This window comes from Phoenix dactylifera, chromosome 2, assembly GCF_051530095.1.
Source record: "Phoenix dactylifera cultivar Ajwa chromosome 2, Ajwa_hap1_PhDact_Kaust_v1.1, whole genome shotgun sequence".
In the NCBI taxonomy this organism is placed as follows: domain Eukaryota; kingdom Viridiplantae; phylum Streptophyta; class Magnoliopsida; order Arecales; family Arecaceae; genus Phoenix; species Phoenix dactylifera.
The window spans coordinates 54,089,119-54,117,118 of NC_143191.1; the positions used below are offsets into that span (position 1 = coordinate 54,089,119).

Sequence of the window (28,000 nt, forward strand, 5' to 3'; positions counted from 1 at the left end):
GACATGTCTCACTCGGATTTATTTTTTTTCGTTTTTTTCTCCTCTGTGATGGTACATACCCATTTGCCACACTGGGAGGTTGCTCCCTCCACTTGTTTTTCTTCACAGTAAGTAGAGAAAAATACGACAGCCATATGAATAGGGTGGAGAAAACTGTGTGCTCAGATGAGACCAATATACAAAGACAAACAACTAAACAAGCACAGAAAAAAACAATAAATATGTAGCCTATTATTGCATCCCAAGATTCATCTCCAAATATGCTACCAAGAGAAAACCCTAACTGATGCAACAGAGCACCACCTTTTATTGGCCCACTCAGCGTCAAAAATTTATAAAGGATACAAAATTCATGACATTTTATAAATGAAATGATAGGAGACAAATGGTGCAACTTTCTTTCCAAAATAGGCAGCAGGAGCAGCTCCATGATGATCGACAGTGCAACAATCTTTTCACTTGAGGAAAGGCAACAGGTTCCTAACGTAGCTAAAAATATTGGAGAACACCTCTTCCAGATAATTTTGCTGTCTGCCGTACTGTTTAGACTGTAACTGGTTCATTTACAGAAGGAGGAGATACACCAGTATTAACCTGCCGAAAAGGAGAGAGAAGATCTTGCTGACTGTTAACAGCACATTGCCTCCAGTGGCAATAAGTCAAATATCTAATAAAAATAAAAAATAATCCAATTGCATGATAGAAAATACACTAGTCAACATGAGAAAAACAATTGAATATGAGACATTATAAACCAATGATTCAGCATTTCCAGAAAACGGGGTGCCTAAAAGAGAAGTTCATGACAAATGGTATCACAAGCTCTGCTGAAAGTATATGGAACAAATTATGCTGTAGAATCTGAAAAGACCTTTCTCTCAGACAGACAGACAGACAGAGAGAGAGAGATTTGTAGATTATACTGCAGAAGGGCATCATTATTTAGTAGTGGAAATATGAAGGCGTGACAGATAGGAATTGACACAAGATCAAGATAGAATCTTGATTATGTCACAACACACATAAGGCTGTCCATTTTAAAAAATAAATAAAGCTAAGCTTACAATTATCATGTTGAAAGAACAGTTTGATGGTCGGTGAGTAACATGGAGTTTGTATATCCCTCTATCGATAGGCCCAAAAGCTTCAAAATGAATGATGGAGGTTATTGGGGCAATAGTGTTCCAGATCCCATTTGGGTTAACAAAATATTAGCGTAATGCTGTCTTACCCCTTCTGAAATTTAATAATTAATAGGAAAAATAAGGAAAGGAAAAGGACCATTTCACTTTTGGCCAACAAAAAGATATTAGAAATTTTCAACAATTTATTAATGATGGAAAATTATGCACATCTAGCTGAACAATAAGTAATAAATTGGTGTTTTAGTGGCATATTCTAATTCTTCAGATATAACATAAAGTCCACAAAATTATACAAAACGCAGACATTTTGAGGCATACCTTTGCAGATTTGAAGAGTTCATCTAGAACTTCAGATAGAGTTGGATGTGCATGAACAGCAAATTTTATGTCCTGCAAACAAAGACAGTCCAATCTGAGACAGATAGGAGATGGTTATAACTTCAAAGATAAAAGTAAGTCCCAGACCTGTTTCTTCAGAAATAAAAAAACAACATACAACAGTCAATGAAGACTTAAACAACTCCAGATTTAACTTATCTAGCCACTCAAGCTTTGACAATAAAGATGAGGACTTCAATTTAATAAGAGGGAGCTGAATAGATGAATCTCTATAGTCCACCTGGCTATAGATAGTTGATAAGACAGTGCAGATGCAGAGTTGTGAATGCTTCATATATTTGCACCACCATGCAATATAAATACAATTGATTTTTTTTTTTAATAAATACATTAGTAAAGCAGCATTTTTCTCGCACTATTAACTATTGAGAGCACTGGTTAGTAATATGGTTGACATGCAGGTATACCTATGATTTTAATGGAGTTTTTTCTTTTCTATACGATAGTTTGTTCTCCAGTCAGTGAGAGAGAGGTCTGAATCATAGAATATGACTAGTAAACAGTTTAAATCCAATAAATCACCTGGCAACTTATTATTACCAGAGCTCTTATAAAATCCCACTTGCTCCTTCAAAAGTTCTATGCCCATTATCAGTTAAACAAACTATTCAATGGACAACACAGGAAAATGAGTAGTTAATCTTGTATTTAGCAATGCACATGTAACATTATAATATGTCCTAAATGATATCTGTGATTATTGACCATACATGATACGTTCATCTCTTTAGTATTCTGGGCTTGTTACTTTTCACTATAGAATTTTTTTAGTAACTAACAACTTCATTTATTAATTGCCTAACTAGCAAACAGGTTTGCCTCATGACAATCTGAGGAAATCACACTAATTTTCATAAAAAAGTTCAAGCATCAAAAAACACATACCACAGCTATATGAAAGCACAATATGAGAAACACTTACAATTCCATTACAACATTATCCCTGTTTACAGTTGTTTTACAAGGATATCATAGAGACTAATTTGGCATGTTTATATCCACGGTTTTGCTCAAACAGGAAAAAATAGAATGTTTATAGCACACTATGTTTTTTAAATTTTGTTGTTCAAATGAATAAACACAAGCATCTATAGAATCACCTGAACACGTGTTCCCAAGGCTATTGCATTTGATGCCTCATGGATGAGATCTGCAGCATGCATCCCCAAAATGTGAACTCCAAGAATCTCGCCTGTGTCAGGTCTGTATATTAACTGTATTACAAAAAAAAAAAAAAAGAAATGAAACCTTTACCCAAACTCTGAGGGAAAAAGGGAATACGTAGAAATCTGAATATGCATCGAAGAGTTAAAAATCAGTTCTTTGACGATAAATCATCCATGAATGAGATGAGACAAAAAGGATAGAAACAAATTGGAACAAATCTAAGAAGAGAAAAGCCCCACAGATACCGAACTCCTTAACAGAAGGATGAAACGAACATAGCTACAAAACGGAAACAAAGTGCTACTATAACTATGATAACTGAATAGTCATAGACTAGATAAGGAAGTAATCAATTTTCATAGAAAGAATTATGCAGCAGACCTATGTTTTCTGATTGTCAGTGTCGTTTAATCAAATGCCTAAAAGTGGGTTCATTGTAATCTTCCAACACCAGGAATCCACAATAAGATTACCGTATGCCAGCACATGAAACAGAGCTGTAGCCCAAGAACCTAGCGACATAGCCCCAAATTCAACAACAGATGGTTGTTGGTAGTTGTGCCATAGTTTCTGAAAACTGTTAATACTACTGATGCATTATGACAAAGTGGCTTTGGATTTTTCCTGCCGATGCAACATTCAAGTGGAATTGGCCATGATATTGATACTGTTTACCATGAGATTGGTATGTCAAATTTAAGGCATAAGGTAAGAGAAAATCCATGGTGGAGAATAAACTACCACCATGCATGTGATCTTTCATGGAAAGTTCTATGCACCTTTATGTTGCTGGCGTCCTCTATGAGTATACACATATCACAGCACACAACCTTAATGCCTCATATTTAATTTCTTATAAAGATTAAAAGAACCCAACATTTGATTAAATTGTCATTGATATGAGACTGCAAAGGAGAAGGGAGCTTATTTTGTACCTCCAAAGCCCTCAAAACTTATTTGGAGTAGCCAAGATCCCCTTATAGTGGTTCAGTTTAGAATTGCAGTGGGAATGCCACCACAGAGTCCAAATCTGGGACTGATCCAGTTCTCCCCAATGCAAGCACGGAGGAAAACGCTCGCAGCCAATGGATCCAGGTGCTTTTGGAAATTCATAGTGGAGCAGGGAGCATGAGGCGGTGGAGGTGGAGAGCTAATCATGTTCAGACATTCACAGCAACCAAACACCTATCGAAGTTTCTCTCTTGAAAAAACCCAAGAGGTAAAGAGAGAGCATATCTGGTGGAGCAAGGAGATATTCTTTGGAGGTTTTCCCTTATTTTAGCACTCCAGGAAGACTATGAAAACAAAGATAAGACATGAAGCTGAACAACAAAAAGAGGTTTCCTCCTATCAGTTTAAGAGTTGATGGTCCCACAAGCCTGTTGTAGTTTAAAAACTTGCTTGTATTTTATTATTTTAATCTGCAATAGTTATACAAATCTAAGATGCCATTTGTTCAGCAATTCATGGAACTCAATCACAATTTGCTGGTCAGAAATTCAATAAGAGAACAAATTAAATTATTCATCGTATTTTTCATTTTTCTTCCTACACCTACAACTTTAATTCTTTCTGGAGTACTTTGGTTGAATTAAAGAGAAAAAATCAGCTCGGCATATCAATCATGTGCTCAATATTTTTGTTATATTAGTGGCCACTTGTGTTGTGGACTCAAAATACCTAACAATATACCTTGTTATGAATTTTTAACTGTTGAAGTTAATTGCTGGAGTCTGTTGTGTTTTTTTTTTTGTTTTTTTTTTTTTGGGGGGGGGGGGGGGTGGGGGTTGTGGTCAGGGAATCTGCAATAAGAGTGACTTAATTTCAGTTTGGGGATTAAATTTGTAATCCTCCTCCATCACCAATAATAAATTTATGGAAGCAGTCCAAATTTTTTGTTAAGGAGAGACGGTTGCTAAAAGCAACTCCTGGCACTGGTAAAGATATAACTAAAGATGCACTTGCAGTAGAAAAATTGGTGTTTGAGTAAAAGATAATAATGTCATATAATGATGATCATCATGATGAATGTGGAACTTGTGTGCTCAAACATAGGATCTAAAAGCAAAAGCAGGAAGTTATGCTGCTGCAACAGCGAAGATTCTGTTTTTATGGTTGCAGCAGCATTCAGTGCCAGTTTGAGGTAAATATTAGGAAAGGATTCAAAGAACTGATTTGGCACTATTAGCAATCTCTAAATAGGAATACTTGGGGAATGAGGATCCATAAATCTGACCCCATATAGTTGGGAAAAGGCTTGATGATCGTGGTTATGAGCAACCTTGCTTATAAGTTTGAGAATACTTGAACCTATTAAATAATTATATGCTAATATTTTATATTCATTAAAATTTCTCCTAAGCTGGTACAAGAAATTTTGAACTCTTGAAGAACTCAAAAGAAATTATTTTGGTCAAAAACATGTATACCTATGTATATGTAATGATGACAGATAAATTCAACACATGGTTGCACAGAACAAATAAAGCTGAATGAATCTGGTTTTAACACTATTACTTATTGTCTAATTCAAGCCTCGTAAAGAAGGTATTGCGAGTGCTAAACCTAGCATCACATGAACCAAAAATGAACAAGTTAATAGAAGTTGAAAGATTCACCTTAGCAAGCCCCTCTCCTTCATTTTCTGCTAGAGCTTTTGTGTTAGCCTTAAAACTTGTCTTAGCAACACTTACTTCAAATCCCTCCTGCTGAGCTTTCTCTCTTGCTTGAGGCTGCAAATAAGTTCATATATGATATCTCAAAACAATGCAATACTTTTGGCAGGTAAAAAGCCACATTATCAAGGAAAAGTGCTTAGATATCATTAAATTGATTAAAAAAGAGAGAGATTGTCATTCTATTTAGAAAACTTCTGTGAAGCAAGATTTTGTTCTATACTTTATTCTCTGTACTGCTATAGTAATTGAGAAAAGAATAACTAAATCACAACTTGCCCAACGACATGAGTCAAAATACTTAAGGCAAAGTGACACAGCTTGTGGATCGGCATGGATTATCTGATTGTGGCCAAATTGAAAAGAAAGGCCAAATAATTTTACACCATTGTTATATTCAGTAGCATTCTAGAAAGACTAACTTCATGACACTCTTAGTATGTTTCATCGTGCGAATAGTAAGATTCATCATAAGATAACTTCTTAAGTCTGGAATCACATGTATATCAAGAAATTGCAGAGCATGCTGGGTAATACAGAATGATTAACATCAAATTTTTTCAAACCACCAAAAAGCAATATGAATCCTGAACCCATCAGAAATGAGATGAGCAGCATGTTGACCAAGTAAGACTCACCAAAAAATGCGTGCCCATTTGTAGATAGGTTTGTGATTTTGTTCTAATTCATATTAGATACACTAGTGCTGGCAATGCATGCAACATCAAGGGAGAGATTCCTTTTTCCAACTTCACGTTAGGAGAAATGAACATACCTCTGTCATGCCAACCATACTGATCTCAGGGTGGGTAAAACAAGCAGCTGGGATGCTTAAATGGTTTAGCACATTATCTCTCCCACCAATTTGCTCAACAACTATTTTCAAGACCAATGCAAAGCACTAATGAGCGATCGTTTATACACAGACAACAAGAGTATACATAGTTTCACAGAAAATTTAAAGATGCATATACCTGAGATTCCTTGTGCACTGGCAGCATGAGCAAGCATCATTTTTCCATTAGCATCTCCAATGCAATATAAATGAGGGATCTACAGTTCAAATTAATATAAAAATGCACCCTTAGGAGGTATAGAAATCCCAAGCTGAAAGCATTTATTATTAAACAAATTGTGAATTAATTTGAAACTTGCCAACAGATGAGGGATCGTCAATTCATATGGAGAGTAAATGACTAACCAGATTGCCACTTGCATCAATTACTTGCATTCGCTCATCGACAGGAACAAAGCCACGTTGTGTAACTACATTTATCTGAAATCGGGAGAATATTTGAGCCCATTGGTTTGTATTTTATCTAGTCCTGTAGACAAGACCTTCGAGCACTTACGTTTTCTAGGCCAAGTCCCTTTGTGAATGGTGCCCTTCCAGTTGCTATAAGCGCTGCATCTACCTGCAGAATTCACAAAACTTGTTTCAACTTACGAGAGACCATATGAGATTCAAAATCAATTAGGAAAGTACATACGCCATACACTGCGCCCGTGAATAGACAAGGCATGCTTATAATAGGCTATCCAAAGAATCAACATGCAACAGTTTGCAAATGAGACCTATGAATAGGCAAGGTATGTTCTGCATTTCTGAAGTAAATATTCATATCTGAAAACAGGATCCCTTTGACCATGTTTGTGCTTTGTTTCTCACGATGCGAATTGGTATCACAATCTATAAGTCTCAAGTAGTGAGTCACCAAGAGTAATGTCAAAGTGTTGGGCAGTAATAGATAGAGAATCACATTTGGAATTCCTTGTGGAATTAGAAAATCTATCTTAACAGTCCTATACTGTAGATAATGATGGTGGTTTCATCGCACTAAATATATTGATCTTGTTCTGTGCTTGAAGGTTTTGTGATATTTTCACTATCTTTTTGGATGATCCATGCCCTCTAATCTGCAAGCACATGTTCCCATCGTTTCTAAATATATACTTATCCTCTTTGTTACCAGGGATAATAGTTACCTAAAAATACTACAGTAACTCGGCAGTGCAAGTCAGCGACATCAATCATTATAAAACAGGGACATATGAAGAGATATGCAACACATCATGTTTGAGATCTCTTCTGACAGTATACTTACACTTGTTATTTAGTTGAGATCTTTTTAATTGTGCAGTTAAAAAATATGTAATAGGCACATCTTCCAATCTCTAGGTACAAAATATTAAAAAACCTTTATTATTAGTTGGTAAATATTCCCGTAAAATTAGTGTGGTAAATATCCTATTAGTTGTTGGTGTAAAAGTTTAATTTTCATGGTAAACTTTGGGCCCGTAACTTAGCTGCTTGATAACATTTACAACCTATAGGTCTTGGGATAAATACGGGATAGCTCCCCCCCAACCCCACCCCACCAATTCCCCAACCAAAAGCCAAAAAAAAAAATGAAAATAAAGAAAAAGAAGAAGCATGAAAAATACACCCAACCCTAAACTATGCCTTCGATTTTGGCTTTGATCAAATGCAATTATCTATTCAGAAGCATTTCTTCTCCAAAGCCTAATTTCATAAACGTTATAATATTTTAAATCCTCCTTAAATTCCAAATTACTTAAGCCCCATTCTCCCTCTGTTCAGAAAATTGGCAATAACAAGACAAACACTGGCTAAGGATGAAGTTTTCAAACAAAAGGCATATGTTTTAAAAATAATTCACCTCCAGAGTATCTTTAGGTTCCTTTGTCTTTGCATCAATAAGCTCAATAAGAACAGGATTTCCATCCTTTGCTGGTGTGATCTACAAAAAAAAAAAAGAAGAAATTAATGATATCTCCTTATTTATGTTTAACAGAAGAAGCAATTGTAATTAAAAACAACCTTCTTTGCAAATACTCCTGTATGATAATCAATTTTTCTGGGATTAATGAGAACTCGCTGGGCCAACTTCCCTATCTCAGGATCAAAACCAGGCATTAGTTGATCCAGAGCTTCGACAAAAGTAACCTGCCCAACAGAACAAATAAACAAATTACATAAATCAAGCTCGTTAGGTGGAGGGAATAGATGTGGCTGTCGACCAAACTTAAAGTTGCAGGCTCACCATGTCCACTTTGACCAGATTGATTTAATTCTTACTTTTTAATGCATTTTTAATCGGTGATCTGGAAAGCATTTAAGATAGTTAAATTTACAAATCTCTGCCATTTTATATTGAATAAAGTACATTTTTTTCTGTTTAAAAAAGTTGATTTACTCTTGTATGTCATGAACTAAAACTGCATAACCAATATGATATGTCCCTTGCTCAGTCTTCTAGGTTTTATTTAAGGCCCCTCTCTTGTCTCGGGTTTCCTTGTTAGAAACTTGGCACCAAGTTAAGGGCTACATCAAGTTGGAAAAGTTGTAAAATATTTTTTAATGGACAACCAATAACCATAAAGTTGGATAAGGCTTGCTGGTCAAGATTAGTCAAGCTCAAATCTTCACCTTAGGTTAGTTTGCAGGCTTTCAATTGTTGGAGAGAAAAAAAAGTTTCAAAACGACATTGGTATGAAACCAAAATTGGAAGCTGATCTAGATATTACTACATGTAAATTAGCAAAAGAGAAAACTAATGAACTGCAGAATGAAAGAGCGGTTACGTACTTCGCTTCCTAGTGCTGAGTACACATCACTAAATTCAAGTCCAATATAACCACTTCCTACAATGGCTATCCACTCTGGAACCCACTCCAGCTTGAGAGCATGATCACTCGTAAACACAGTTTTCCCTGCATATCATCCAATGAGATCAGTGCGCCATCAAAGGAAAAAATGCTGTATATTTAAGGCTGAAAAAAGTACTACTAGAGAATATCAGTTATGGTATTTAAAGCATGTCCAACCAAACTAGATAGACATATCTACCACAATATGCCATGGCCCATGATATAGAGTTTGATATGATTTACATAGTGAAGACCTAGAATATCTCAAGCTGATCCCGATCACAAGCTAATGGCAAACAATTTAAATTTGAAGTTGCATAAAATGCAAAGGGCATAAATGCGTGCATGATGCAAGTGTACGTGTATAGAAATATGAGATACAATCCTAGGAGTGTGGATCACACTTTGTGCAATCCAAATTGAGAATCCACATGAGTCAATCATGACTTACAATATATAAAATGCCTAAACTAAAGATCACATGTTTTGGGGTATTCATACCTATCCAACAAGTGAATTCAGTCGGTTTGGATACTTTAGACTCTAAATCAAATGAAACTATTTAAGTTGAAATTCAAATATGTCCATCTTAAGAGCAATTAATGAGAAAGTAAGAAACCTCCAAAATATGAAATTTTCTCCTTTCTCTTGTTTTTAGGCATCTTGGATGTTATAGATAACAACTAGGGACCTTAATTCCCTATCTGTTCTATATTTATAGAAGTGCTTTTAAATTTACATAGAAACCATACGCATAATATCTCAATGCAGAAAGGTTTCTATGTAATCATCAGCAAACCTGTGTATTGACAAAATGTGCTAATAAGAACAACGTTTGACATAGAAAATCAAGAAAAACGTATACTGTGAAGAGAAAGTCTGAGTTTGCCCAACAGATGCATTCAAGACAGCACCAAATCAGAGATATGAATAACCATGGGCATAGGCATGTATAGAAGCATGGATTCAAGCTCCAGCCGCAGCAAGCTGATTCCCAAAACCCTATGATCATGTCCACTATTTGCAAGAGAATTGTGCCACACATTCCACAGCATCTCAGAAATGTCAGGATGTGCTTCTCTGAGGTTGCTAGTTATGAACAACTTTGAACTTTACGGCACACACCAAGGCATAGACAACTTTCACGAAAGATTTTACACAGTTGAGTTGCAAAGCACAGTTATAAATCAAGGAACAAAAGCAGGAGAGACAGCAAAAAGTGGAAGTTTCAAAAAAAACAATACAAGAACATTATCTGGAATATTGAATACAGCTGACTTGCAAAGCATAGTTATAAATCAAGGAACAAAAGCAGGAAACAGTGCAAGAAGTCAATGTTCCAAAAAAACAAAATGAGAACTATTACGGGGGAACTTAGCCACCATGCCCCACGTGACCGGCACGCGCGCCCAGGAAGACTACGGCTGCCCCTTGATCCAGCAATCCGACCTCGGGTCGGATATCTTCGGCTCCGCAGCCCGACCCCGAGTCGGCTGCCCCTTTGGTCCAGCAATCCAACCCCGGGTCGGATGTCTTCGGCTCCACAGCCCGACCCCGGGTCGGCTGCCCCTTGATCCAGCAATCCGACCTCGGGTCGGATATCTTCGGCTCCGCAGCCCGACCCCGAGTCGGGTGCCCCTTGATCCAGCAATCCGACCCCAAGTCGGCAATCTCTTGACAACAACAGACTGTTCCCCTGAGGCACGCCGCGGCCCCCTGCTCCACTACTCCCTGCAACGGCCGTATCCGGCGCTGCCCCACGATCCCCTGTAACAGCCGTACAAAGCGGAGCTCCACTACGCCCTGCCATGGCCGTACCCAGCGCTGCCCCACGACGCCCTGTAACGACCATGTCAGTGGCAACCCCATCGTGCCACACGATGACCAATCCCCAGAAAAACCCCCCAGCCTGATATATATGCGGCTGGGGGGGAAGGGGAGGGTAAGCAAGATTTTCCAGAGTATTATCTTACCTGCTACCTCTTCTTCTCCTTCGATCTCCCCTAACTTGATCGTCGGAGGGCCCCCACTACCCCGGTGGTGGTGCGAGGCTTGCTTGCAGGTCTCCCGGCGGAAGGCGGAGCGCAACCGAAGTAATTCCAAGGGAACCCCATTCACACCGCTGTGCCAATCGTTCTCGGTTTGGACCCCCAGCAACAGTTGGCGCTAGAAGGAGGGCCCGGATCTCAGAGCGATCGTAATGGCACGGCGAGGTGGTCGTGGAGCTTCCAATGCTCCCGGTCGCGGGGCCTCTCGCGCCTCTGGCCGGGAGGCCGCTGCATCTCCAACACACTCTCAGCAACACTCCACCGCCCCACCGCCCATTCAGACGGTCGAAGCCGCCCAGTTCGACCAGCTAACCCAGCAGGTTCGCACCCTCGCGGAGGCGGTGCAGAATCTGCAGGGTGCGATGTCCCGGGCGCCGCAGCGGGCTCAGGAGCCGCCGCTGCCTGAGCGTTCGCCTGTCCTCCTCAACCCGCGCTCCTTCCTCTCCCATGGGAGGAGCGCCGGCGCGAGGAGGATTCTCGAGCACGCTCCATTCTGCCGGGACCTTCCCACCGGAGCTGCGCGGGGTACGAGAGGCGGGCCCGGGCGCGTTCCCAGACCCCCCAGTCCTCGAGGAACCCGCGCTCCAGTCGGTCCCCCTCTCGCCGCTCCTTGTCTCCCACCCACCGGTCGCGCTCCCTGGACCGGCGGGTGGACGATCTCCACCGACAACTCCAGGTCCTGAAGGGCCATTCTAAAGATCCCTTCGCCGACTTAGAGATCTCCTCCCAGCCGGCGCTTGCTTCGAGGATCCTGCGGACCCCGAATCCGCCGGGGTTCAAAATGCCGGCGATCGAGCCCTATGACGGGGCGGCGGACCCACGGGATCACGTCGAGAGTTTCAGGACCCTTATGCTCCTCCACGGAGCATCAGATCCCCTTCTCTGCAAGGCTTTTCCGGCAACCCTCCGTGGCCCGGCGAGGGCGTGGTTCGCCGGGCTGGAGGCTGACTCAATCCGGTCCTTCGACCAGTTCACCCGCCTCTTCATCACTCATTTCGCCGTCAGTAGCCGGCGGCGACTGGTCTCCGACTCCCTCTTTGATGTCCGGCAAAACGAGGGAGAAAGCCTGCGGGATTATCTTACCCGCTTCAACAGGGCTACGCTGGAGGTCCGGAACCTGAGTCAGGAGGTAGCTCTTTCAGCCCTGAAGCGTGGCTTCCGGAAGGGCAGACTCACCTTCTCCCTGGACAAACGCCTGCCGCGGAGCTTCCCAGAGCTGTTGTCCCGGGCGAACCAGTATGCGGACGCCGAGGAGGCGGCCGCCCACCGGAGCAAGGAGGCTGTCGAGATCCCTCCAAAGCTTGGGAAGAAAAGGCGGAAAGAGGCACGCCAGAGGAGGAGCCCGACGCCCCAGCGTCGGCGCAGAAGCCCGTCGCCGGCGAAGAACCACGGCGCCCCACGCCCTCGTTCTCCGCCCCGACGTTTCAACCGGTACACCCCTCTCCTGACTCCCCGGGCCCAGATCCTTATGGAGATCAAGGGGCGGGAGGACCTCCCGGCCCCGAGACAGATGCGGAGGATACCTGGGAAGAGGCCCTCCCGGGCGTACTGTGAGTACCACCGAGACCACGGCCACGACACAGAGGACTGCTTCCAGCTTCGGGACGAGATCGAGGCTCTCATCCGTCGGGGGCGTCTCGGTCGATATGTGAGCGACCGACGTCCCCCCGCAAACCCGCGTCCGGCCGACCCGGCTCCTCCGGAGCCTCAGGAGCAGAATCGACCCGTTGCGGGCGTGATCCACACTATCACTGGGGGCTGCCCCCGGCCCGTGAGGAACGCAGGGGGCTCGACGGAGGCGTCAGGGGCGGCCGTCGCAAAGAGGCAGAGGGTCGGCAATGTAATCACCTTTTGTGATGAGGATGTAAAGGGGGTTCAGACCTCCCACGATGACGCCATGGTGATCTCCCTCACTATGGCAAACTATGATGTAAGGCGTGTTCTTGTGGATAGTGGAAGCTCAGCTGATATCTTGTTTTACGAGGCCTTCCAAAAGATGGGCTTGTCCAGACAATTGTTGCACAAAATATCCACCCCCCTCATAGGATTCACCGGTGACGCTGTCCCGGCGGAAGGTGTCGTTGAGCTGCCTGTGACTGCGGGCGTCGCACCCGCAGAAGCCACGGTGCGACTCGGGTTCTTGGTCGTCCGTGTTCCCTCGGCCTACAACGCTATCCTCGGACGACCCGGACTGAACGCCCTTCGCGCGGTGGTCTCTACGTACCACTTGCTCATGCGGTTCCCCACGGCGGTCGGGATCGGGGAGGTCCGAGACGACCAACCGACCGCACGGCAATGTTTCCTAGCGACCCTCAAAGGGAAGAAGCCCGCAGAAGCCCTAAGCGTCGAGTCCCTTGATGCCAGAGACGAGGTGGCCTTGCGGCAGGGGGAGCCGGCCGAGGGTGTGGTCGAAGTTCCCCTCGAGGAAGGCCGCCGGGACCGGGTGGTCCGGGTCGGCGCCAATCTCGACCCGGGAGCTCGGGCCCGGTTGGTGGAATTCCTCCGAGCCAATGCCGATGTATTTGCCTGGTCGGCGGCCGATGTACCTGGGATCGACCCGGAGGTCATTTCTCACGCCCTCAACGTCGACCCGACCCACCGGCCAGTGAAGCAGAAGAAGAGACACTGTGCCCCGGATCGGATCCGGGTGGTCGACCAGGAGGTAGACAAACTCTTGGAGGCAGGATTCATAAGGGAGGTGAGTTACCCCGAGTGGCTGGCAAATGTTGTACTTGTCCGGAAGGCGAGCGGAAAGTGGAGGATGTGCGTCGACTATACCGACCTGAACAAGGCGTGCCCTAAGGATAGCTTCCCGCTTCCGCGGATAGACCAACTGGTCGACGCGACTTCCGGATATCAGCTGCTGTCTTTCATGGACGCCTTCTCCGGTTACAACCAGATAATGATGGCCCCACAGGACGAGGAGAAAACTGCCTTTATAACGGACCGGGGGCTGTACTGCTACAAGGTAATGCCCTTCGGTCTGAAGAACGCTGGCGCCACTTAGCAGCGCCTTGTCAACAAAATCTTCAAAGAGCAAATCGGCCGGAACATGGAGGTGTACGTGGACGATATGCTGGTGAAGAGCCGCCAGGCAGACCAGCACATCGTGGATCTGGAGGAGACTTTCACCACCTTGCGGAAGTTTCGCATGAAGCTGAACCCAGCGAAGTGCGCCTTTGGCGCTTCGGCCGGGAGGTTCCTCGGTTTCATTGTCAACCAGCGGGGTATCGAAGCCAACCCGGACAAAATCAAGGCTATCCAAGGTATGTCCCCTCCGACCAAAGTGAAGGAGGTTCAGGAGCTCGCTGGAAGGGTCGCCGCGCTCGGACGATTTGTGGCAAAATCGGCCGAACGCTGCCAACCATTCTTCAAGGTGTTAAAACGCCCGAAAGACTTCCTCTGGACGGCCAAATGTCAAGCAGCGTTCGACCAGCTCAAGGAATACCTGGCGTCTCCTCCCCTGCTATCCAAGCCGCAGGAAGGGGAGATGCTCTACCTCTATCTGGCGGTCTCCCCAACCGCGGTCAGTGCGGTGCTGGTTCGGGAAGAGGCGAAGCTCCAGAAGCCTGTGTACTACATCAGCCGGATCCTACGGGACGCCGAGACGCGGTATACGAAGGCTGAAAAGATCGCCTTCGCGCTGCTGACCGCGACCAGGAGGCTCCGCCCCTATTTCCAGGCCCATTCTGTCACCCTCTTAACTGATCAACCGTTACGACAGATCCTCAGCAACCCCGAGAATGCGGGACGGCTGGTGAAGTGGGCAGTAGAACTCGGTGAGTTCGACATCCGCTACCAGCCTCGACCCGCCATCAAGGCCCAGGTGCTCGCGGACTTCCTCGCTGAGTGCACGGTGCAGGAGGCGGAACCTAGACCGCCGGAAACGCCCAGCCTCGACCTCCCGACCTGGACGCTTCACATCGATGGGTCGTCGAACCCCGAAGGTGGAGGGGCCGGGCTGGTCCTTACCAGTCCTGATGGAGTGATAGCCGAGTATGCCTTGAGGTTTGGATTTCCAGTTACCAACAACGAGGCGGAGTACGAGGCCCTAGTCGCGGGACTCAAACTCACCGGGGAGCTCGGCATCCGGCGTTTGAAGGTCTTCACCGACTCCCAGCTGGTGGTCGGGCAGGTCCGTGGGGAGTTCGAGGCCCGGAGCCCGACCATGCAGAACTACGTCCGGAAGGTGCAAGCACTCATTCCCGACCTCGGCAGTGTCGACATCCAGCAGGTCCCCAGAAGCGAAAATGCCAGGGCCGACAGGTTGTCCCGCTTGGTGGGCGCAGAGGCGCACAACTTGTCGAGGGCAATCTACCTGGAGACCCTGGATGCCCCGAGCATCGGCGAGGCTGGAGCGGTGATGGCGATTGATCCGGAGCCGTCTTGGATGGACCCGCTCGTCGCCTACCTCGCCGAAGGGATCCTCCCTGAAGACGAAGATCAGGCTCGGCGACTTGTCAAGAAGTCCGCCCACTACGTACTCTATGAAGGGAGGCTGTATCGGACCTCGTTTACCGCCCCCCTCTTAAGGTGCCTCCGCCCCTCGGAGGCGGCCTACGTCCTCGGCGAAGTCCACGAGGGCGTCTGCGGATCCCACTCGGGGGCTAGGTCCTTGGCGCACAAGATCATGAGGCAAGGCTATTATTGGCCTACCTTGTTGGAGGACTCAAAGGATTATGTACGGAAATGCGACGCCTGCCAGCGCCACGCCAACGTCCAGAGAGTCCCTTCTGTCCCCTTGGCACCAATCACCGCACCCTGGCCCTTCGCACAGTGGGGAATGGATATCCTCGGACCATTCCCCGTCGCTTCAGCCCAGCGGAAATTCTTGATTGTTGCAATCGACTACTTCACCAAGTGGGTGGAGGCAGAGCCGCTGGCCACTATCACGGAGGCGCAAGTCCGGAAGTTCGTGAAGAAAAACATCATTGTCCGATTTGGGGTACCCCGGGTCCTCATCTCGGATAATGGTCGACAGTTCGACAACAAGCATTTCCGTGACTTCTGCGAGGAGTTCGGGATCGAGCATCGGTTCACATCTGTGTCGCATCCCCAAACCAACGGTGAGGCCGAGGTGACAAACCGGACAATCCTCCAAGGAATTAAGGCGCGAATCGGTCGGACGGGGCAAGCTTGGGTCGAAGAACTCGAGAACGTCCTTTGGGTGTATCGGACCACGCATCGGACCCCTACCGGGGAGACGCCTTTCAGCCTAACCTATGGCACGGAAGCGGTTGTCCCCGTGGAGCTCGGACTCCCCTCGCTCCGGGTGGCTGCGCACCGACCCGAGGCCAATTCGGAGCAACTCCGAGGGAACCTGGACCTCTTGGAAGAAGCGAGGGAAATGGCGCAGGTCCGGATGGCGATGTATCAGCGGAGGGTGGCCCGATATTATAACTCCAAGGTCCGACCAAAACTTTTCAGAATCGAAGATCTGGTGCTAAGGCGAGCCAAAGCATCTCAACCCGCGGAAGGTGGGAAGCTGGCGCCAAATTGGGAAGGCCCGTATAGGATTCGCTGGGTAAACCGACCTGGCTCCTACCAGTTGGAGGCCCTAGATGGTCGAGAAATTCCAAGGAGCTGGAATTCCGCTAACCTGCGGGTATATTGCCAGTAGAAAGACAAAGCCAGAAAGACAGTTCAAAAAATGTATAGTCCTTTTCATCTCAATAATTCCTGGTTACAATGGCGTGTTCGTGTGATTACAAAGAATTCTCGGAGGAGAATTGGGGAGTAAAGAAAGTAAGGAAGAGGTGGGGACTCCGTGGAGCTGAAGATCCGGGATCCCGAACCCTCCACCCGAAGCAGCTGCAATCCCACCGGACGTGGGTGCTTCCCCCCGGAGGCGCCATCGACGCCTCACGCAAAAGACGAAGAGCCGGCGCGGACGAAGAAGAAGTTCGCACTGCTTCTAGAGGAACGCCACATCCAAGGGATATTCCGGTCCTCCCCAGGAGAAGGGGAGGAAAGGAATACAAGGGAGAAGAGCGCGAGGAGGCGCGATCCCGGATGAAGCGTCTAGCGCAGAGCTCAATCGGGAGGTGGGATTGAAAAGAGGGGGGACGTGATCCCGGATGAAACGCCTAGAGCGGAGTTCCACCGGAGAGAATCTCCCTGTTGATCCCAGATGAAACGACTAGTTGGCGGAAGTTGCGAGGGGCGCGCCTCCCGTTCCTCCGGCGGGGGTTTCCCAGCCACGCGCCGGAGAGGAGGTCCACGATCCATGGCAACCTGAACAGCTCCGGCTTGGCAGGCTCCACCGCATCTGCGCTTATATTTATAGCCAAACTGTGGCCCCCTGGTCGTTCCGATGCGGGTGGCTCCAATAAATGCGGGCACATCGAATCAGGAGCCGTTCCGGCTCTCGAGGTTTATCCCCTCACGATCTCCTAAGTGTCGTTCTCCTTAATTGCATTTTTCGTGCAGGACACTCCGGGCGGCGTGTATCCCGCGGCCCACATATCTCCGCACGCATCCAAGCCGCATCCGCCTCGAAGAACGCGCGTATCGCGGCCGCTTAACTGGCACTCCTCGCAAGCAGCAACTGGCCGGTCCGATTTCCCAGGTAACGCCTCAATTAGCATTTAATGGCCTTCTGGTGTTCCCCAGGCGACGCTTCGAGAGGAGGAGAAACACGATCGCAGCTGGCCACGGAGAAACCCCGTCGAGCGGCAAGTGATAGGGGCGTGACCAACGAGCGGAATTCCCCGAGGCTTGACCCTCGGATGCCAGGCTAACCCGATGATCATCCCGGGAGCAGACTAGCCTGAAGCCCCGACCGGTCGCCTCGGCTTGCGCCAGCCTTGGCCGACCAACGAGCGGAATTCCCCGAGGCTCGGCCCTCGGATGCCAGGCTAACCCGATGATCATCCCGGGAGCAGACTAGCCTGAAGCCCCGACCGGTCGCCTCGGCTTGCGCCAGCCTTGGCCGACCAACGAGCGGAATTCTCCGAGGCTCGGCCCTCGGATGCCAGGCTAACCCGATGATCATCCCGGGAGCAGACTAGCCTGAAGCCCCGACCGGTCGCCTCGGCTTGCGCCAGCCTTGGCCGACCAACGAGCGGAATTCCCCAAGGCTCGGCCCTCGGATGCCAGGCTAACCCGATGATCATCCCGGGAGCAGACTAGCATGAAGCCCCGACCGGTCGCCTCGGCTTGCGCCAGCCTTGGCCGACCAACGAGCGGAATTCCCCGAGGCTCGGCCCTCGGATGCCAGGCTAACCCGATGATCATCCCGGGAGCAGACTAGCCTGAAGCCCCGACCGGTCGCCTCGGCTTGCGCCAGCCTTGGCCGACCAACGAGCGGAATTCCCCGAGGCTCGGCCCTCGGATGCCAGGCTAACCCGATGATCATCCCGGGAGCAGACTAGCCTGAAGCCCCGACCGGTCGCCTCGGCTTGCGCCAGCCTTGGCCGACCAACGAGCGGAATTCTCCGAGGCTCGGCCCTCGGATGCCAGGCTAACCCGATGATCATCCCGGGAGCAGACTAGCCTGAAGCCCCGACCGGTCGCCTCGGCTTGCGCCAGCCTTGGCCGACCAACGAGCAGAATTCCCCGAGGCTCGGCCCTCGGATGCCAGGCTAACCCGATGATCATCCCGGGAGCAGACTAGCCTGAAGCCCCGACCGGTCGCCTCGGCTTGCGCCAGCCTTGGCCGACCAACGAGCGGAATTCTCCGAGGCTCGGCCCTCGGATGCCAGGCTAACCCGATGATCATCCCGGGAGCAGACTAGCCTGAAGCCCCGACCGGTCGCCTCGGCTTGCGCCAGCCTTGGCCGACCAACGAGCGGAATTCCCCGAGGCTCGGCCCTCGGATGCCAGGCTAACCCGATGATCATCCCGGAAGCAGACTAGCCTAAATCCCCGACCGGTCGCCTCGGCTTGCGCCAGCCTTGGCCGACCAACGAGCGGAATTCCCCGAGGCTCGGCCCTCGGATGCCAGGCTAACCCGATGATCATCCCGGGAGCAGACTAGCCTAAAGCCCCGACCGGTCGCCTCGGCTTGCGCCAGCCTTGGCCGACCAGCGGAAGAATTTCCTGAGGCCTAATCCTCGGATGCCTGGCCTAGCGCCGGAAGAATTTCCTGAGGCCAAACCCTCGGATGCCTGGCCTAGCGCCGGAAGAATTTCCTGAGGCCTAACCCTCGGATGCCCGGCCTAGCGCCGGAAGAATTTCCTGAGGCCTAACCCTCGGATGTCCGGCCTAGCGCCGGAAGAATTTCCTGAGGCCTAACCCTCGGATGCCCGGCCTAGCGCCGGAAGAATTTCCTGAGGCCTAACTCTCGGATGCCCGGCCTAGCGCCGGAAGAATTTCCTGAGGCCTAACCCTCGGATGCCCGGCCTAGCGCCGGAAGAATTTTCTGAGGCCTAACCCTCGGATGCCCGGCCTAGCGCCGGAAGAATTTCCTGAGGCCTAACCCTCGGATGCCCGGCCTAGCGCCGGAAGAATTTCCTGAGGCCTAGCCCTCGGATGCCCGGCCTAGCGCCGGAAGAATTTCCTGAGGCCTAACCCTCGGATGCCTGGCCTAGCGCCGGAAGAACTTCAAGAGTCAGGAGTCGGCGAGGCGCTACCAGGAGTTAAAAAGAGGAAGGACGAAAGTGAAATGAGGAAACACTTTGTTTGCATTAACTTTCGTTGCATCAGGGTCGAGACCCATACAACGTGGCAAAACGCCAACATACAAAGAAAAGAACAAAGAAAAGTACAGAGAGTCAGCTTGGAGGAACCCCTGGGTCGGGAACGGCGAGCGCGTCCGCGAAGGGTAGGGAGACGGTTGGAGAATCGGCAGGCAATGGCATCGGAGGGGAGTCGAGGAGGGAGACCCCACTCAGGTCAATTCCGGGGTATTTAGCGGACACCCTTGCCAGGCCTTCATCGAAGCCTAAGGCAAAGGAGTCGGACCCCGCGTCCGACATGTCACGGATGAACTCGGCGGACTGACGATAGGCCTGTACCGCCTGACGCCCGATTTCCGCGCTCTTCTCGGCCAGCGCCGCCTCCGCTCGCTCCGTAATCTGAGCTTTCGCTTCCATGACCTTCGCCACAATCCGGTCGTCCGCCTCGGAGGAGACCCTCAGCAGATCGGCCCGAGCCTCCATGTGCTTCGCCTCGGCAGCGACGCGAGCAGCCTCAGCCTCCTCCAGGCGCGAATGAAGCTCCTGGTTGCTCGCACGAGTCCCCTCAAAGGCCGACTCCAATTCCGCCAGCTTGGCTTCGAGAGATCGGGTTCGGTTGCGGGCGTTGTCGGCCGACTGCTGGGCCTTCTCCCACCTCTCCCGGAAGTCGGCAGCCTTCCGGGACTACTTTTCGGCCCGCTCCTCCGCCTTCCTGATCTCGCCTTCGAGACCCGAGGCAACCTTGAGTTGCTCCTGAGCCTCCAACAGTTGCCTCTCGAGGGCGGCAAAGCCGAGTGCCCGCTCTTCGGCCACCTGGAGCCTCGTCTCGAGGTCCCTGGTCGTCCTCCCCGCCGCAGCCTGACCTCCCTCCTCTACAGCTTTCAGTCGGCTCTCGGCCCTCGCCAGAAGCCTCGCCTGTTCCTCGTGGCTCTCCTCCAGGCGGATCATGTATTGGGCGAGCTAAGAGGTAGGAAAAATGAGAGCGTCAGACGGGGATCAATAGAGCCTATAAATGACGAAAGCGATCAAAAGAACACTCACCGACATGAGACAGACGCAGCTGGCAGCTCCAACTTCAGGGATACCCATCTGCCGGACCTGCCTACGGTCCCCCTCCAGCAGCACCGTCTCGACGAGGTTTCGGGCGCCGGCGAAAGTGAAGGCCGACCCCGACTTCGCCCCGGAGCCGGATGGTGGTTCTGCAACCTTACCCTTACCCATCGCTTGGGGGAGAGTCATGCCGACCGTGCTCGGGGCGGGGGCCGCGCCAGAAATCGACAGGGTCCCGCTCGGCCGGGGCCTCGGCGCGCCCCTCCTTCCCGTATCATCCGAAGCCGACCGAGTCGAAGGCCGGGCTGGGGACCGACCGCGTCCGACCCGGCCGTCTCGGGCGCGCCCGGATGACATCTCCAGAAAAACGGTAGTCTCGTCACGGGAGGGCTGATGCGGCGTCAACTGTCGGTCCGAGCCCGCGGCGTCCCCCTGATCGGTGGGCCCGGACCCGTCTGTCGGCGTCGGAGTCGCCTGCTGGCGGGGCTTCTTCGCCGGTGGGACCCCGCTCGGAGGAGTCCGTTTCTTCCTCCGGACCGCTTCCAGTAGGGACGCCCTACTAACAGCCATTGCCTTGTCCGACTGCATGACGTCGTCGATTTCTGCAAAAAGGACGAGATGGTTAGAAACCGAGAAACTGATGGAAAGAAGAAATGAAAGAGGAGAAAAGAGCTAAAAAGAAGAAGTGGTGGCGGGCTCACGGTCGGCGGGGACCGAGCTCAGACCGACGTTCACCAAGGCATCCTCGAAAATAAGGCGAGCCACCGGGGGGAGCCGGCCCTCGGCAACCAACCCCCTCAAGACGGCGACGCCATCGGACTCCTCCCTCGACAACCTCGATAGGCCGATCGGGGACTTCATCGGCGTCTCCCAGGTTGTCCCGATTCCCCAAGAGGGATCTACGTCGATGAAAAAGAAACGCTCCTTCCAGCCATGAATGGAGGAAGGAGCCTCCTTGACGAGGCCGCACCCTCGCCGCGCCGCAAAGCACCACCACCCTCTGTCCCGGGGGTGGCCGTTCAGGCCGTAGCATTCCCAAAAGACGTTCAGGGTGGCGGGAACCTCGTGCATGCGGCAGAGAACCTGGAAGGCCGTCAGGGTACGCCATGAGTTCGGTACCAGTTGCGTCGGCGCCACTCTTAAACCTCGAAGCACCTGCACGACTAAGTCCGAGAGGGGAAAGCGGAACCCAGCCCGAAGGATGTCCTCATTGATGGCGACCTTCCCTGGAGGAGGATGGGACATCCTCTCCTCAGGCCCCGGAAGCGTAACGTTGCAGGCTTCAGGAAGGTGGTACCGGGCCACGAACCTATCTAGGTCTTCGGGGACCAGCTCCGACTGAATGCGGTCCGCTCTTACTTCGTCCATCCCTAACGGCCAGTGAATCTACGGTCAGGACGGGGTCAAGAGGGGAGAAGGGACCGGAACGACTGGGGTACACTAATACGAAAGGAGAAAGTACGGAGAGCCCTAAATTGAAGAGTGGGGCAACTCACCGGAAGGAAAGGAAGAACGGCTCCGAGAGCGTCAAAGGAGGAGCGAACGAACAGTCCGACGGCAACGGCAGCAGCACAAGGGAGAAACTCGAGGATGCCTGTGAAGAGAAAGGCGGACGGGGGAGGGCCCCCGGTTAAATAGGCAGAAAGGCGGGTGACGCCTCGGTGACGCCTGGCTACCGAAGGATCGTTCGCGCCCCAAAGGCGAATCGACGCCTTTAAGAAAGGATGTCCGCCGAAATCCGCAGACCGCCAGATCAGCGACAATCGCCATACGCCATAAAGAAGGCGGGGAGCTCGGAGCGCGCGCACCTTTCCGAGGGATGGCGGCAATCTCGAAGCATCACTCCCTTCACCCGTTCCCCTCCTGGTTCCAGGCTCGGAAGTGGGGGGCTACTGTTACGGGGGAACTTAGCCACCATGCCCCACGTGACCGGCACGCGCGCCCAGAAAGACTACGGCTGCCCCTTGATCCAGCAATCCGACCTCGGGTCGGATATCTTCGGCTCCGCAGCCCGACCCCGAGTCGGCTGCCCCTTTGGTCCAGCAATCCGACCCCAGGTCGGATGTCTTCGGCTCCACAGCCCGACCCCGGGTCGGCTGCCCCTTGATCCAGCAATCCGACCTCGGGTCGGATATCTTCGGCTCCGCAGCCCGACCCCGAGTCGGGTGCCCCTTGATCCAGCAATCCGACCCCAAGTCGGCAATCTCTTGACAACAACAGACTGTTCCCCTGAGGCACGCCGCGGCCCCCTGCTCCACTACTCCCTGCAACGGCCGTATCCGGCGCTGCCCCACGATCCCCTGTAACAGCCGTACAAAGCGGAGCTCCACTACGCCCTGCCATGGCCGTACCCAGCGCTGCCCCACGACGCCCTGTAACGACCATGTCAGTGGCAACCCCATCGTGCCACACGATGACCAATCCCCAGAAAAATCCCCCAGCCTGATATATATGCGGCTGGGGGGGAAGGGGAGGGTAAACAAGATTTTCCAGAGTATTATCTTACCTGCTACCTCTTCTTCTCCTTCGATCTCCCCTAACTTGATCGTCGGAGGGCCCCCACTACCCCGGTGGTGGTGCGAGGCTTGCTTGCAGGTCTCCCGGCGGAAGGCGGAGCGCAACCGAAGTAATTCCAAGGGAACCCCATTCACACCGCTGTGCCAATCGTTCTCGGTTTGGACCCCCAGCAACAAGAACATATCTGTAAAATCTTAGAAGCAGCAGAATATACAAAACAAAACCAAAAAAGACTAACATGGTCTCTCAAATATTAGAATAAGGAATACAAAGATTAATGTCACCTATCAAAAGAAAATCCTCCATCATCAGTGATACTATCCAAAATCTATGCTCACATATAACTGACTAATTATGAATAAAATGGATCCAAGTAAACAGCAATTACCATCAACTTCAATGCCATTAGGAACAAAAGGAACAGACCCAGTTGCAATTATTATGTCCTTGGCTGTGATTTCTGTATCAGGAAATCCAACTTTACCATATTTCACTTTTTGTGTACCCTGCAAGATATTCAATCTCCATAAGCACCAAAATTCATAAGCTCCATACAGGATATATGCTACTCAACAAAGAGACATGAATAACCTCAAGCATCAGAAATGCAAGCAAACAAAATTAGGAGTAAAAGGAGAGAGAAAGCAAACACCAAATCTATTACAGTAGTAGTATATTTATAATATTGTTGTTGGGTACAGGAACACCTTCTGTAGTTGTCCTTGATAAGATGAGAGAACTTAATGAACAAAGGCTAATATTCCTTTAAAAGTATTTTATATACTGTACAACTATATTACATGGACTACACAGAGTCATTATGTATACTTTGTAAGTCCATAGATCAAAGCATTTAGGATTTTGTGAGTGTATATACATTAGAGACTCATGCATTATCTGGAATCTGATATGTTAGTGCACATGCTAAATGCATGCATTGGGCTGCTGCTGTTATTTAATGGAACATAGAAAAATCAATTCTCTGTTTCCAAAAGAATAATTCTAAAAGAAAATACGTTTCTCAGGCAGTTTCCCTGTTTGCAGATGTTACATGACCACAAAGACATTTTACAACTAACACCTAAATGACTTGGCAACAAATTTTCCGTTTCTAGCATAGTTCATACATTAGAGCAGACAATGCTTGGGGCAACATGTATGACATACCGCAATTGTGCCAACACCAGTTAGTATGTCTACGCCCAGAGCCTTCAATGAATTTGTCAGATTATTGCGAATTTTTGAAGCAAGATTATTTGCATGATCAGCAACACCTTGTCTGTCATAACCAGGAGATGATACCTATCATTCAGAACAAGAAGGGATTAGTGTTAGAGTATAAGATAGATAAAAAAGCAAAGCAAAATTAGCATAAATAAATATGTCATGCAGCTGAAGATCATAGACATGTAGAGTAACCATGCTGGTTTGAAGAAGCGTGACCAGGTCAAACATTCTGATGTAAGAGGGCTAATGATAACAAGTAGGCTACGTTATGAAGCACTTTCTAGAAAGAAATTTGGTCTTCACCCCTTGGATGAAAACCACTGATAAAATGGTTTGCATGGCTTTTGCCATTTTCAATTAACTTGCAGTTAAAAACACCGGATGCCAACTATGTCTTCTTATTAGAATGTTCACATAGCAAGCCATGGCGCAGATCTGTAACTAAAACATGATTATAAGATAGCAAATGAATGTATTTGATTGGCATGTTTTTGACTTCACAAGTCTTCTATGTCTCTTCACCAAAAGCAGATTCGACAAATGAAAAGTTCAACGGATCAAGTAGGTTAATGTATGACATATGAATAATCAAGCGAATGACCCCTGATAAAACAACTGCTCGGTCAAACTCAGGAAATTCATACTGGAAAAACAAACCTTCTAAGTCATTCAGTACAAGAGCAAACTCAGTTTGAAATTTAAGCTACGTATCACCTCAGTTTTAGCAAAAATATGACGAGAGTAATGCTATGCATAATCTACTTGTGACATATTTGGTGCACAATACTAGGAATGAGCAAAATAGTTCCACTACCTGTAAACCCAGTGCTTTCAAGTGATGCTCATTTTGGAGCTCACGCATCCGACCACTCACAGCAAGAAGAGCTTTAGATGGAACACAACCTCTATTTACACAAGTTCCACCAACAATATCCCCCTCAATGATGGCAGTCTTCAGACCCTGCATAACAAGCATTGGCCTTGAGAAGAATAATTGTGGAGGACCAATTAAAGCAGTCAACTTTTACAAAAAAAAGAGAATGTAAAGACAATTTATGCAGCATGATACTTAAAACAGCATGAATAATCACCCAAGACAAGTTTGATGCTTTTAAGCTACGGTGGTAACAATGGGATGCTTATTAGTTGGGCTAATTAACACATACTTAGTTGCATGAGAAGTACAAACAGAAAGCTAGAAAACATAACCATATTAGATTGAGATATGATACTGATAGTTAAAATGGTGTACATATGTTCTCTTTTAAACTTGAGGGGAAAATATAAGTTTGCCAAACAGACCAGTGCCAGCGGCATTATAGGGTGGTGACAGATATAATGTTGACTTGGATGTGCTTCCATCTGAGGTGCTTGCTTCTTTCAATCACTCACTTGAAATGATTTGATGAAGTTATGTTTCACGTATAATATTTCTTCTAAAACAGAATATTTGCATATAGCTATCAGTATATAACCCCTTTGTGGTCATGGCTCATGTCTGTTCTTCGAAATTTCATGCTTCCATAAACTCTCATATCCATGCCATGCAATAAAGCCCATGCCAAATATATCTAGGCTTATAGTTATCACTGATGCAATGTTTCCATGGGAAGTTCTAGCCTTTACATTCTTCAAAGTGCTTTTATTCTGAAAAGAAAATTCATTAATACAGGTCTAGAAGCATAGGTTAAAGTCAGGAGGATGTCAAACACCGTTAGCAGTTATCAAAGATCATTTAAAAAAAAAATTAGAAGCACATTCAATTTATATTATCAATAAAATATTGGAGCTCTATATGGAATTCAATCAAGGCAACAAAATGGATGCTTGTCCTGTATTCTAATTTTTCTTAGGCGAGAAAGGTGGGGAAAAACAAAGATGTCTCCGAGAGGTTTGCAGTTCGTAAAACACAGCTTGCTGTCACATTCTCTGCTCATTTATTTTTCACAACAAGCATTTAGTTATTGTCCTAAAATTGTGGTTTCATCATTTGCTTTCAAAGGGATGGTAGAAATTTGGCCACAGGAGGACTTAACATCACATCAGTGACGAAAATGAGTGGCTGTTTATAGAAAGAAAAGACATGTTGGTCTAAGGTGCTGGTGTTTGGAGGATCCTAATAACTACAATTGGGTGTCCAACTAACTACTTTTAGAATAAATGGAAAGATTTAACTTCCAGGTTTGTAGCATCCTTATAAATGGCACTCCAGGCCAGTTGCTGAACTGGATATCGATAAGTTTATAATGGTTGACTTCTCTTCATAATGAAGAAAAATGACGGGAATTGCTGTAACATAAAGCTTCGGTTGCAGATAAACTATACATATAACAAAATTGACCCTTGAAGAAACATTAGTGTATTGTCATACATGATGAACTTGAGAGAACAGCCAACATCATCAAGGCTCTCAGTGCCAAAATATCGTATGCTCCAAATTCTATGTGGAAGTACTAAAAACAGATATTCCATAGTAAGTGCACTGTTCCATTCGTAGTAAATGTGCTAAAAATATACACTAGAACCCTATTAAAAAAGTGTATAAAGATGCAGTCACGATTATAACCACATTAATTCAGCATGAATGTTCTAGGCAATATCATTTCTTAAAGGTATAACAAACACTTGTAAGAAAAAATAATCAAATATTAGCAACAGTCAAGTGCTCTTTCACAGCAAAAAGATATCTTTCGTTTAAGAAATGCAAAAAAGTGTTCATCTTTATCACACCAATCAACTCTAAAATGAGAAATCCTATCTCTGAACAGTTTTATGCTTCTAAATCCACGGAAATCATCAAGATCAGCAACACGGGGACTGCAATTCCAGTTCTAATCAAACTAAACTACTAAAACAAAATCTACAAAAGCTTGCGACTTTAACAACATAAGATCCGGGACAAAGTAATTACCTTCTCCACAGCATGAAGCGCAGCTCCATGACCACCAACCCCAGCCCCAATGATGACGAGATCGTAGTCAAACCCTTTAGACGGGCTTCCATTCCCCGACACTGCGGCCACCGTCTTCCTGCAGGGAGTCCGAGCGGGCGATGGAAAGACCCGGGTGGAGCCGGCCGGGCGCAGCGGGCGGAGGCCCAGGGCCTCCCGGCGGAGGCCGCAGAAGCGGAGGGCGGAGGGGCGGAAGACGGCGGGGGCCGGATCAGATCTCGGGGCGGCCGGGGGGAGGGAGAGGGAGAGGGAGAGGGAAAGGGAGGCCTGCATCGAGGAAATTAGAGATTGTGAGGAGGGATTTTTTTTGGGGGGGGAGTTGGGGGGCGGAGGAGGTGGGGATTAGGGTCTTGGGAGGAAGGGAGAGAGAGGAGAGAAATATTGAGGGAGGGATTTGGAAGGGAGCCTCGAGGAGTCCGTTGCAGAGGCGGAGGATTCGAAGTGGAGGAGAGTGCGTGACGGCCGACGGGTCCTTTGGTTATTATGCTTTTTGAACTGGAAATTTTATATGTGGATATGCGTATAGAAGGTT

General features: G+C 48.3%; 1 protein-coding gene across 1 annotated transcript; it reads right to left on the reverse strand.

Moving 5' to 3' along the window:
* Positions 1–199: 199 nt before the first annotated feature.
* LOC103720644 (dihydrolipoyl dehydrogenase 2, chloroplastic-like) lies at positions 200–27,948 on the reverse strand. The gene is made up of 15 exons (XM_039124378.3): positions 27,430–27,948; positions 25,333–25,479; positions 24,459–24,593; positions 23,680–23,797; positions 8,997–9,121; positions 8,229–8,354; positions 8,068–8,148; positions 6,739–6,801; positions 6,588–6,662; positions 6,361–6,439; positions 6,162–6,262; positions 5,330–5,443; positions 2,645–2,758; positions 1,464–1,535; positions 200–594 (listed from the first exon to the last, which is right to left on the reverse strand). The coding sequence occupies exons 1-15, from the start codon at positions 27,739–27,741 to the stop codon at positions 544–546; spliced, it is 1,713 nt and encodes a 570-aa protein (XP_038980306.3). The 5' UTR covers positions 27,742–27,948; the 3' UTR covers positions 200–543.
* Between the last annotated feature and the right edge of the window lie 52 nt (positions 27,949–28,000).

Bases quoted from the DNA above. Each gene is read 5' to 3' on its own strand.
- LOC103720644 (XM_039124378.3), bottom strand. From the start codon at position 27,741: ATGCAGGCCTCCCTTTCCCTCTCCCTCTCCCTCTCCCTCCCCCCGGCC. The intron at 6,663-6,738 runs GTAAGTGCTCGA...TCCCGATTTCAG, and splicing joins AGGGACTTGGCCTAGAAAAC to ATAAATGTAGTTACACAACG. The intron at 595-1,463 runs GTATGCCTCAAA...CCTTTTCGGCAG, and splicing joins AACTCTTCAAATCTGCAAAG to GTTAATACTGGTGTATCTCC.